Source organism: Labrus mixtus, chromosome 13 (assembly GCF_963584025.1).
Source record: "Labrus mixtus chromosome 13, fLabMix1.1, whole genome shotgun sequence".
NCBI classification, from domain to species: Eukaryota; Metazoa; Chordata; class Actinopteri; order Labriformes; family Labridae; genus Labrus; species Labrus mixtus.
Window position 1 is genome coordinate 25,224,624 of NC_083624.1, and position 12,774 is coordinate 25,237,397.

Consider the following 12,774-nt stretch of genomic DNA (forward strand, 5'->3'; position numbering starts at 1 on the left):
AACATTCACACTGTGACCTATCAGGACTTTGTTAGTACCCAGCTCTTAATATAATAATATAACATTCCTTTTGGGACTTTATTTCAAAGTTACTGTATAATAAGTATATTAAGTTTGAGGCATTAAACACCACACAGTAAGGGGAGCAAGAACGATAATTTAGACCTTCATCATTGATATTTAATAAGCCTGAAGCAGACCAGCCTCCAAAATGTTATCAACTCAGTTTTCCCATTAGAACGAGTAATTCCTCTGCTATTTTAAAAACTATTTATCTTGCATCCCCACAATTTCAAAAGCACAAAACAATCATGGGGGGTGGGCATTGGCAACAAAAGCATGTCAAGGTCTGGCCTATCACAGTGACCAGCTTGTTGTTTTGTTTTCTAGATCGCCAGAATATTCTGTTGGTATCACGAGAAAACGAGCGTTGCTAGATAATTAGATAAATGAACCTGTTTTCAAGAGAAAGTGCAGTAAGTCAAATGTATGGATGTGTCCACTTAGGGCTTCCTTAGATACTGTAACATTGCCTCAGAATATAAATCACAGGACAATTCTACTGAGACATGGACATGGATTTTCAAAGGCAAAAATCAAGAATATATTGAGCATACTCACCTTATGGCTTCTTACTGATACTTCACATAGCTAAATGTATGTTCCCTTTCCTTCATGAGAATAATGACCTTTCCTCATGATTCTGTCAATTCAATCATTCTCCATAGGCTTGCTTTCCATCTCAATCCATTTGGTAGCAACTATAGGACCAGCATAATAAATCAGTGCAATCCAATAACATCTTCTTCTCTTACTGTGTACACAGTGCAGAATAATCATAATGTTGATTTAAAAAAAAAAAGGAAAGATTAATTAAGCAACTTCAAGTGTTTTTGTTTCATTTATTGCTCCCACAGCTTTAAAACAAACATATGTACTACTGTTGCTAAAGAGTTCCTCATATAATTTACTCAGTTAAAAAAAATACATTTTTTTTTTTTTTTTTTTTTTTTACATCTGGCGTTACCATGTACAGTATTTATTTTCTAACAACTGTCTAACAACACTTCATTTTTAATGTACTTTGCCAACAAAAAGAGTACAGGGAAACAATAGAATTTCTTTATGATATGGTTAGTATTACATGAAAGATGCTGACTTAGCATTTGGATTGTTTGTATAGGCACGACACCCCCTTGGTGGCCTGTTTATGCACGAGTACTAACTCCCCCCCCCTCCCCCAACACAATCTCTAAGTGCATCCTAAAACAGAGACAAGTTTGCTGACATCATTTTATTTTGTTGTGTGCTACTTTGGGCTCATAAGCAGTGCAAAACAGTAAATATATAGATATAAAACACATGCACTGCCTTTTAGAAATACCTACATCATACTTGTTTGTCAGAGGTGTAGCTCAGGGATTTGCTATCTGCCCGGACAAGCATGTATGGTGTGTTCTGTTGGCCTAACTTAGTACAGTAGGTGCACATCAGTGACCGCAGTAATAATGCACATTGTTAAAAAAAACAAAAAAAAACAAAAAAAAAACAGTATACATAATACTGTACTATATATTGCAGTGCAATTGTCCATAACCCCTGAGTTACACATCAGAGAAGACAGGCATACAATTAAGGATAAGAAAACTGTTCTCACACCTTCGTAATAATGCTGTATTCCAATAACAGCTGCAGAAAAAAAAGTAGTACATGGTGTTCATATTCAGGCCTCTAATAGTGGTAGAGTCTGTGTATTTATTGCTCAGGCTTTGGACTCTAACAGGCTCTTACAGAGAAAACTGGAGGAGGTTCAGTGAATGTGTTTCGACCCGTATTCGAGGCAGTGTCTCAGAGTCAGGAGCTATTCAAATATTTCAGCAACTGGAGGAAGAATGGCTGTGTCATCATTATTCTTTCCTCCTTTGTTACTACATGGGTAAAGGGTGGGGAAAAAGGATTGATCACGTAGAGTGGTATATATATATATCTATCATTTCTATGTAGGGTTTTGGAGAAGAAGAATTTCTGGGGATGCAAATAAATGTTTGACTCAGGTGTATTTATGACGTACTTGCTGCTACCAGGTGTTGCATTTAAGGCCATAATAGAGACATTTCCCATACTGGTATTGCTTTTTGAGCATCCCTTCTTGACAGGGTTTCTGTACAAAGTAATGACTGCTGTTCAATATGAAAAAGGCATTTTACAGTTTTTATTCTCCTGCCTGTTTTGATACTCAAAGTTTGAATTAACATCCTCTGTCAGGCAAGTGTTCTCATACCTCTGCAGCTGATGTGTTGTACTTATTCCCTTAGCACAGGACATTGGAACCTGTCCAGAGTGAGGTCGGTTGGCCAGATCCTCTTGCTAAGCAAATAATAATTGAGGGACAGAGGGGGGCACATCTCTCTGATAGGCAAGGTTGGAGCAGATAGCTTTGTACCAATGAGTCTGGTTTTGCTCGAGGTTTTCTGCCTGTTAAAAGATGTTTTCCTTGCCACTGTCGGCATCTGCTCACTAATGGGGAATTATTTTCGGTCAACATAAAAAATAAAAAAAAACAGCTCAGGCAAGACTTCTCTTTGTGAGGTAACTTTTGTTGTGATGCTTTTTTTTGCTAAATAAATTAAATATGATGGATTGATGATATTTGTCAGGCCTTCTGGGACATTGTTGCAACAGGTTCACAAGAAAAGATGCCAAGCTCCATTGGAGCCCATCAGAGTCCGAAACCCGGGTGAAACAGCGTCTTATTTAGGTGACGTTGTGCTAATTATATCCCAACCAGATGGATCTCTTAACCCAGCATCCCTACAGACAGGGTAGAATTCAGTTAAAGAGGCGATTTAGTCCACCAGACGGCCTCTGAGTTGAACTACTGTTACAATATGTAACCATTGTCATTACACTGGTAACTGTAGAAAACAGTCTGTCAGCACACTGTTAACTGCAGCGAACAGTATTTTATCCACATGCATAATGAAAAAAACAAAAACATCTTACTTCTATTGCAAAGACAATGCAAATGAACAATACAGGTGTCTGTGCCAGCATGCTGATAAAAAAAAGCTGCTACTAAGTAATTACAGCATTACAACCCAGATATTAGAACAATGTGCTGCTGGAAGGTCTATGGCCTCGGACACTCTGGGTCTAAGACCGGTCTACAGAGTCCAGATGCGTTGAGGTGGGAGTCAGAAGGAGAGCGAGTGGAAGAGAAGGAGGAGTCGGTTGGAAGAAGGAGCAGCGCAGACGATTGATGTCCTGTGACCGACTGCTGCTGCTGCTGCTGCTGCTGCTGTGGCTCTGTATGTCTTTGTACAAGCAATGCTGTAAGGCTGTCCTCCATGGGTGCATTCACGTTGGCCAAGCTCGACACAGAGTCTTTGGATTCCTGAACGGCTCTCTCCAGACTGAGGTTGGGGCCCTGAGAGGAAGAGTTACAGAATATGTTTAAGTTAAATGGTAAATGGACTTCAGCTTACATAGTGCTTTTCTAGTCTTCTGACTACTCCAAGCGCTTTTTACCCCGCAGATCACACCTACTGCTATGCAAAATGATCATCAGAAGTAACTAATCCATACTCAGCGGTAGCAACTTGGGGTTAAACGTCTTGCCCAAGGACACATTGAAAATGTGGCTGCAGGAGCTGGGTAAAGAACCCCCGACCCCTGGGTTGAGAAACAACCGACTCTACCAACTGAGCCACAGCAGCCAGAGTTAGTGGCTTAGATTGGGAAAGACTGGGGGAAAATGGGACCTGTATGTACTGTAGTCTGTACTTGAAAACTACATCAGCTTTATCCATCCAATATTTTGTATTAATCCAATATTTAATATAAATTTATTTACCAACGTCTAGTAACAGGAATAACCATGGCTGCAGTTTTATGTCCCTGATAACCAGGCAAGATTCAGTAGTCTAACGGTAAGTCAATTAAAAGTAAAAAAAAAAAGTAAAATATATTGTATATGATGTGTGCCTGATATTGATGAAACAAAAACTTGTAGTCGTGACAGCAGAAACAACAACAACAGGGCTGAACAGCTTATTATTTTACCATGGTAATTGCGATGTGCACATGTACAATAGTCACATCACATGACATTCAATGCCAATCATGTGACCTGAAGCACGTCATGCTGCCACCTTTCCATTGTTTCATTCATAGACTGTCAATTATCTTATTTTCCATGTCTACTTTCCGTTAAAGTCTGTCTGAGATCACCTTAAGTGGTAACAGAACTGACCAGTGTGCATGCAGAGTCGGTGTTTCCCCGCTGCATGTTAAAAATCTTTACACACAGGAGACCCTTCTGCTGTCACACACCCGGTCATGATGCTGGAGGCAGATGCTCATTTACGCAATGGGGATTTAAAACGAGTGTATTCCCCGCTATCAGCGGCATGAGCTCGTTAACGCTGTGGACCACATGTAACGGAGCAGATGTGCGGCTGTTTGTTTACTTTCAGCAGCTGCACACACTGAAGTGTTGTGTAAGTCACGATGGGTCAAGACGGTGTGCTTTTGTTTCATTAGAATTTATTATCACTGGGCTGTTCATGGGCTGATTGTTTTTATTCTTCTCTTACCTATTTTAGATTATTATTCATTAAAACTATTTATTTTACCAACTGCACAGCACTTCATTTGACTTTATACACTTTTCTGTGCTGTGTGTGTGTGTGTGTGTGTGTGTGTGTCTGAACTGTTTCAGCCTCTGGCTCAGTGTGGTTGAAGTACCTGTTCTTCACTTGAGCTGTGGATTTTCTGTACGTCTGTATTTCTGATGTTGTCTTTTGTGTACCTGTCCTGTTGCCTGGTACAGATTTAATGTCCTCCGGGATAATAATAAAGTTGAAGTTGATAACTTCGAACATCATTAAAAAATGGTTGATGACGTATAAGTAACAAATTGCAAGCCACACGTTTATTTGGCACAAAAGATTAAAGGTCACATATTATTCAAAATACAGTTCTCCATGTGGTTCTAACACTAGTATGTGTCCCTAGTCTGTCTACAAACCTCCTAAATATGAGAAAAGTCCAGCCTCTCCGTGTTTTGCTCCACCTTTCAGAAAATGTGTGCTCAAAGAGGCCGTTGGAGATTTTCCCTTCATGACCTCACAAAGGGTAAAAACCTGTCTCCCAGGTGGGTGACCCTCCCACAGCTAGGTGTTTGTTCTGCCCTCTGAGTCGTAAGCAATTGGACATGCTGCAAAAAAGCACAAGTCACCCAAGCCCTTCCAGAGGGGCGTGGTCGAACATAGCTCATTTACATTTAAAGATAGAGACATAAAAAAAGTGCCTCATCTGAGCAGGGCCGAAATAGAGGGGTTTATCCAACCATCCATTATCTATTCTGCTTTTCCCGTTCAGTTCTGTCTTTTGGCAACAGGCAGAGTACACCCTGGACTGTTCGGTAGTCAATCACAGCGCTGACTATTGGGACAGATAACCAGCCACGCTCACGTTAACACCTACGGTCAAATTTAGAGTCACCAGTTAACCTCACGAGCATGTCTTTGGACTGTGGGAGGAAGCCAGAGTACCAGAAGAGAACCCACACATGCACAGGACGAACATGCAAACTCCACGGTGTAGCCTGAGGGGTTAATAGGCATGATAAAATACAGGATCAGAGGGGATCTCTGGCAAACAATTTCACAGACATGTATTGGGGAAGCTTATTTAAACTGGTTGAAACGGAGGATAGTATGTGAACTTTAATGTCACAAATTCAATATCCAACCGAATGCTTATTGTGGTAACAATCTCCTCTTCTGTTGTGGTACTGAACTATGGCAGAAACTCTTCATATTATTATACTATAGGGAATTGAACTTCTAATCTTTATCTATCTTAAACGAGGGGACCATTTGTGCTTAGTTTGATTAAATTCCAGGACTATGTTCACAAAAATAGTAACCTGAAAGACAACCTGAACACATAATGTCAAAGCTAATTTACAGTGTGTAGTAGAGAGAAATATTGTGTGGTAGCATTGTTCAATATGGTAATAAGCAAAAAACATGCTGTGATTTTATTTCATTAACGAGTATGTTAGCATGTCCAACAAAACACACAGGTTTTATATCTATTTGCTATTATTTGTCTTTTAAACAATACTGATGTCCCAAAATAAATCTTTTTTTTTCCCATCATTGAAGAAGCACCAATCAATCTGAGGGTAGCTTTATCTGACCACATCAAAATAGCGAGAAAGCATGATGATTATACTCCAAGAATATTTATAACATGATAGTTATAAAAGCAAAAAAAACCCATCTTTAAACCTTCAAAATGTAAAGTAGGATAATGTCAAGCAAAACCACCTTATTTTTGACAGGTGAGATGTCAGTCACTTTAAAACATGTGACATGTGTCTGTGATTGTCCAGACCCTCTGCCTACCTATGTGGTAGACAAACAAATCCATCAAAACATCCAGCTGGAGCGGTGTGAGCAGGTGGGAGTGAGGCATAGTTAAACAGTGAGTGCAGGTTAAATTATAGACTGCCCCACTGCTCCTTTGAGCATCACTGATGACTTGATGAGAATTTGATTGGTTGTTGTAAAACCCAGCTGATGCACGACTGCAGTGCTCAGGCAGAAAAAAAAGAAAAAAATATGCAATGCTTCATTTACATACAGTATGTGCAGAAATGACATGTTTTGTGAGGGAAAACACAAACTACACCTCCTTACTTGAGCTCCTGTATGGCTGAAGAAATGGCTTGCAGTCAGTGCAACTGGCTGAACCTTCACTGCAGGTTTGTGATAGTCCGGACTGGCTGTCACAGTGCTGTACGCCGGAGGTCCCAGCGTGGGCTGTCTTTGCAACAGCTGCAGGATGGTCTGCATGTCTGACACCAGTTGAGACTCCAGCCTCAAAACATAAAAAATATCAGAGTAAGAAAGACAGACAGGGGGATGAACACAGAGGAGAGACAATGAATGCATCATTCTGACAAGTCTAATCATGTGATTTCTGAAAGAAAGAATGAAAAAAAAACACTTCACTGAGCACTAGATGGAGCTTGTGTTCCTCAGTGGATAAATTAAGAGGCAGCAAAGACGTGGAAACACATTTTGCCGGAGTAGTAGACGGAAGATACATCCCTGGCAGGGAGTGATAATGAGCTTTGTATGGGAGGTGTGAAATCAGCATTTACTGTGGAAATGACTATATCACACTCGTTTGGTCAATCTAATAATGACTGGATTTCATCAAAGCTCTATTTTTAGGGCCACAGGCGAAATGGGGTGATGCTGAGTAACCTTTTAATTACCTGAAGTCCTATTATCCTGTCAGAATTATTATGCCACCGGTTTACTGAGCTGCTCTATTGTAATGAGGCTGTGTGTGTTTACCAGGGTATGACTGATGATTGATGCTGAAAAAAAAAAAGCAGCCAGTCAGTCGACATCATTCCAGTTTCAGCACACAGATTTTGCTCCTGGCTATATATATACAGATATTGGAGATATTGCAAGAATCCTACACCAGCTTGTTTCCCCATCATATCCTGCCAAATTTGTCAAATCCACAAAAAAGGAAAAAAAATAAAACCAGAGAAGTGCTGCTCATTCTGCAGCCAGCTAGCATAAGGGGGAAAAAGCAAGGTCAGGTAGAGTGCAGAGGATAAAATATATTATTTGTGTAAAAAAAGAAGCTAGCCCAGTATTTCAGGCACACTGATGCTCTCTGTCCTCCTCTGTGATAATTCCAGCTAAAAATACCACCTGCTGTTCATTTGTGGGTCTATTTCAGGTGGCCTAATGGCCGCAGGTGTGTCGTTAAAAATGGCAAATACGGATCTCTGCTCAGGAAAATAATGAGAGCGAGAGGATCATTTTGATCCACGTCCCTATACATTGTTTAAATTACAGTGTGTTTCACTGGAGAGCTGCTTTTGTTTCCACACTGATTCCAACAAACGCTTCTGCCAGATAGTTCCTTCCTCCACCCACTCATTATGTTGGCAACTGAAATACATATTTCCAGTGATAGCTGTGGGACTGTAGCTTACTTTAAGCAGTGTGGGAGGTGACAACTTAAAAAATGAAGCACTCAATAATGATGGCATCTAAGAAGCAATTTAGGATCATATTTTAAAATAATGAACCTAATTGGGTACTTCTTTAGAATGTGGCTAAACTATAAAAATGCCATTCCCTTGCTTTTAATGAGCTAACTTTAGTATTTTATAATGATAAGCTAGAATGGCCAAAATGTGTGCTTCTGTTTCTGTGTAATATTTTTTGTTACTTTCACTAAAAAGTCATAAACACGGCCCCTACAACTTCTTTATGTGTCCAAAAAAATGCTAATCTTCAATCCAGTTTAACAAAAACATAAACGTCAAAGTCAGTCTCACTGGGCTGCTGTGAGTCATATACAAAAAAATTTGACTATGTCTCCCCAAATTCTACTGCACACTTCTGTTGTGTCAGGCCTCACATCAGTAGTGTTTTTCTTGTCACATCTAATGCAGACTTGTGATTGCCATTTTGGAGAAAGTTAGTGAGTAATGGAGGCACCATGTCACTATATTAACCCTTTACATGCAGTTCAACTTTGTTTATTACCCTCTTAGGTAGCATCGAGGCTAGAAATATTGCCTGACAGGATTATCTTTATATCATCTTTTCTTTATATGTATAGCCAAGATTCAGCCTCACATCGGCTTTGTACAAATTTTTTTGTACCACCTTTACGGTTCATCAATCTTCCATCTTTATTTTAAGTGCAGACAATGATTGTTATGAGCAGAGTTTAAAGACTGGACTGTACATTTACTATTTTTCCCCCAGAGATTTCATGCCAGTATGCTAAATTGTGCTGTGGACGAAAAGTTTACATAATTTTTTTTAAGTTATATTATTGTTATTTTTTGCCTTTACTGGATAGGACAGCTGAGAAGAGACAGGAAATGTCAGGAGGGAAACATGCAGAGAATGACATGCAGCAAAGGACCGAGGTTGGAATCGAACGCTAGACCATATGGCGCCCCATATTAAGTTAATATATTGATAAACTAGAAAAAATAATACTAAAATTTACCCAAACTGCAATGATGAAACTCTTTTTTATGCTGTAATTTTATTTTGGAAATGTATTTAAATTTCCAAGGTAGAAGTACTTGCAAAAAAATTACCCTTGATTTGAAATGCTGATTATTTTATTCTATTTTTATTATGATAAATGTATTTATGTGTCAGCAGTGGGCAGGTGATATCTAGGTCTGCTAAACCTTAACACCGTGTCCTAACAGAAAGTGTTGTGAGTGGGCATCTTAGAACATCCTGGTATTTGCTGGAAAATCAACTGATGTGCCTGTCTGACACAAGTTATGAGGCTCAAACGATACTGCAGAGATACAATAAATAAAACACAAAGAAACCATGGAGAATTAGGAGAGGCATCCTGTAGAATTCACATTCTGCTTAAAGTGAATGAGAATCACCTGCTGTCTGTAAGCGCACAGTTAAGATACGTACCTGTTGAGGTGCTCCTGAAGCTGACCTAAGCGTTGTTCCACCTCTCCATACATGAACTCGCTGGCAGAGTTATCGTCCTCTCTCAGGTCCTGAAAGTGTGCTGACTCATCCAAGAAGTCCGCAGGTTTCTTACAGGCCCATTTATCACAGCAAAGATCTGGAAGGCCAAAACGACATGCATGTGGGTCAGAACAACGTCATCACTTTACAGGCAAAATAGAATGTAATTTATCTCTGCAGGAGAGCACTGTGTAGCTCCTTTGTTATCATTTATCAAGCCCTTGTGCTGGGAGAATTGTTAATGCAATGTTTCCCAGTAGCAAACTAACCGTGGCGTTATCTCTCCTGAGCACCTGTTAGTGTGCTGCTTTCACTCCTCTGATACCTTTTGAGCCCCTCTTGTGATTTAAACACAGAGCTGGTCAGTAGTTCTGTGATTACACTATCTGGTGAAGCAGATTGCTCTCCGCAACCACGATGAGCAGTAAAGATGTGAGGACGCTTTGGATGTTGTGTGTTCCCTTAGCATGCATGGGAATTATCTTTGCTCTTATATGACCTTGTTGTCTGTTGTAAATGACCATAGAAATAAAATAAAAAAGAAGCTAAAATGGGATCTTTATTATTGATCTAACCTTGCAGTTTACAACAACAAATCTTTCTCTGCTCCTTCATGTTATATTTGATTTTATTCTTAAGGCTATGAACATAGTTCTCTATGCTCAACCAATTGTGAACAAAACAAATGAGAGCCAGCTTTATGTAATTCAGGTTTGGATCAATTATAAAAAAAACAAAAAATAATACATTTAGATTCTTAAATATTTGTCATTCTAAAGAGTTTAAATCTGTTTCCTTTCAGCACAAGAGAAAAACTGATTCAGTCTGTCAATCCCTTTTTCTCATTTCCCCAGCTGTCTGTTTTGTATGACTAGGCCTCAGAGTCTTGTCAGTGGAACATGATGTGCCTTTACAAAATCCTGTGATTTTTATCTGAGATTATCATAGACACTTATTGTAGTCTGTTTTAGATCTCCGAGCCAGAATCCTGAGAGAATAAGAAAAGGAGAATATCAAGGTGGAATTTCCTCCGTCTGTATTCTGTTTTACACATCTCTCTCGTACATGAATTCTTCAATTGTAGTCTCTGTGGTAGATAAAATAGATCAGTGGATTCTTGCTCTTGCTGTTATACGGTAAGTGGACTTGAGCTTGTATAGCGTTTTTTTAAGTCTTAACTGACTGAACTATCAAGAGTTGAGAAATCTTTATATGGAAACACATGAAGTCTAATGATTCTGTTTTAATGCTAAAAGCCTAGCCAGGGACACGTGCTACAAATTAGCCATGGCTAGAAACCTTTTACGCACGGCACCTACTTTGTATTTACATATGAAGCAATGTTTGTTGCATGTGTCCCAGTTAAAGAAACAAATAAAACAGGTGAAGTTTTTTAATTAAGTTTGACCATTTGACTCATGGATCTTAAACTATTGGAAGATCTCAAATTGCTCTGCTATGATCCCTCAGTGGCTTTCCAATACCCTGAAGCAACTACCAGCCCCCTCACAACACCTCTGTAGAGTCCTTGTCCAAACAGAAAAAGTACAGAAGATATATATCACCTTCAAACGACGGTCTCCTCTCCAAGCTGTCTGTGACAACGAGATTTGAGTCCAGTACTACAGGACTGGGTGAAGAGGAACCCAAGGCCTCCGTAGATCTCTTCAGACATGAGTTAGACTCCCTCCTCCCTCCCAAGTCCTCAACCACTTCCTTGTTTTCCCCTGCAGGAAGGCAATCAACAGCAGTCAGAAGAATAACAGTGTAGTGTAGTCCTTAGGGAATAGATGTTCTCTCAAGGATAAAAAAAAAAAAAAACAGTTACAATCACAAAGCACGCAAAGGAGGCTGTGTGGATTGGTTTCTTCTCACCTTTAGTTGGATCTGGTGTAAAAGAGATCCTTCTTTTCATGCTTTTGGTGCCCTCATCGTCTGAGTCACAGTCCTGGGAACTCGAGGGCTGCAACATTAAAAGCAACAGACTGTATTAATTAAAGGTCCGAATGTATTTCATTTTGAGTTGCTGGATGATTCATTAAATCTCGTCTACCTTAGCAGACTCATCTCTGAGGTTGAAGGTGAGCTCCAGGTTGTTGAAGAAGCAGTCGGCAAACTCCGGGTACATGTCCAGCACCTCCAGCAGGTCTTCTCTCTGAATGGTGCTCAGGTCGCAGTAACTCAGCGCTCGCACGTCAGCGTTGGACTTTCCCGGCTTGGCCAACACATGGATCATCTCTCCAAAGATATCGTTCTTTCCTGGTTATCAACACACACAAAGGATAGTACATCTTCATGCACTGGGATAGACAAAAAATGTCAGACTTTTCTTCCCATGACTTGCACAAGCAATCCTGCGTGTAACTGAAGAATGTGTGTCATGTTTTCCATGGGGACCTGACTTGCTGTTCCTCAGGCTCACAGTAAAGGGCCCCAGATGTGTTTGATTATGTGGAGAGTTCAAATCAAGCAGCATCTCCTCCCTGTGTAGATGTTTTCCCAAGGCCTGTGCATCAGTTTGTCTTTCCCTTTTTTGATCCATTATTTACACCAAGGAATAACTTCTAACGCAAAGCGACTTTGATGTGGAGGGAAAAGGAGGGTTTGACTGTGATTGACACCACTCGTTGTGTGCTTCAAAGCCAGAAGTTTGCGTTGATAATTGCTATCACATAATGAAGCCAGATCTTCAATGGAACAACATCTGGGAAATCTACTCCAGGCATGGTTTACAGACTGGGGGATTTGAAGAGTTCCCTCTGCAGGAATAGAGACTAGAGGTCTGGCTTAGAAAACGTGAAGAAAAAAAATCTCTTTGTTGGCTGTTGGGTTCAATAAATGCCAACACTGTAAGCAGGGCTCAGGAGACAGGGGTATGATATGTTGGCAGCCAGTGTGCCTGTAACAGCGTGAACCTGACACCTTTCTGCCACTGAGGACAGCCTCACACAGAGACGAGAATCTTTCCCCCACATACAGCTTCCAGCATAAGGATTTCATACTCAGTGGCCTGGTTGGTGGTTTAAAGCCTATAGAAATCTGGCTTGAATTAGTAAAAATAAATGAGAGTCTCATTCGGAATTCACAAAAATCTAAGTCAAAATAAAGGTTCATGATAGGGCTCTTGTTTTTTATTTTTTTAAATTGTGATCTATCGTTGGAATTCCATATTTAATCAGGCTTAATCACATTTTTAATCACATGTTTG

General features: G+C 39.9%; 1 protein-coding gene across 1 annotated transcript in view; it reads right to left on the reverse strand.

Annotated features, from left to right (window-relative positions):
* Positions 1-882: 882 nt before the first annotated feature.
* The window catches only part of LOC132987356 (potassium voltage-gated channel subfamily H member 7), a 42,818-nt gene continuing 30,926 nt past the window's right edge, over positions 883-12,774 (reverse strand). Inside the window, exons 11-16 of the mRNA XM_061054373.1 lie at positions 11,620-11,825; positions 11,442-11,529; positions 11,132-11,293; positions 9,507-9,663; positions 6,711-6,891; positions 883-3,427 (exon numbers count right to left, since the gene is read on the reverse strand). Coding sequence (XP_060910356.1) covers positions 3,131-3,427; positions 6,711-6,891; positions 9,507-9,663; positions 11,132-11,293; positions 11,442-11,529; positions 11,620-11,825 — 1,091 coding nt within the window. The 3' untranslated portion in view covers positions 883-3,130. The remainder of the gene's footprint in view (positions 3,428-6,710; positions 6,892-9,506; positions 9,664-11,131; positions 11,294-11,441; positions 11,530-11,619; positions 11,826-12,774) is intronic.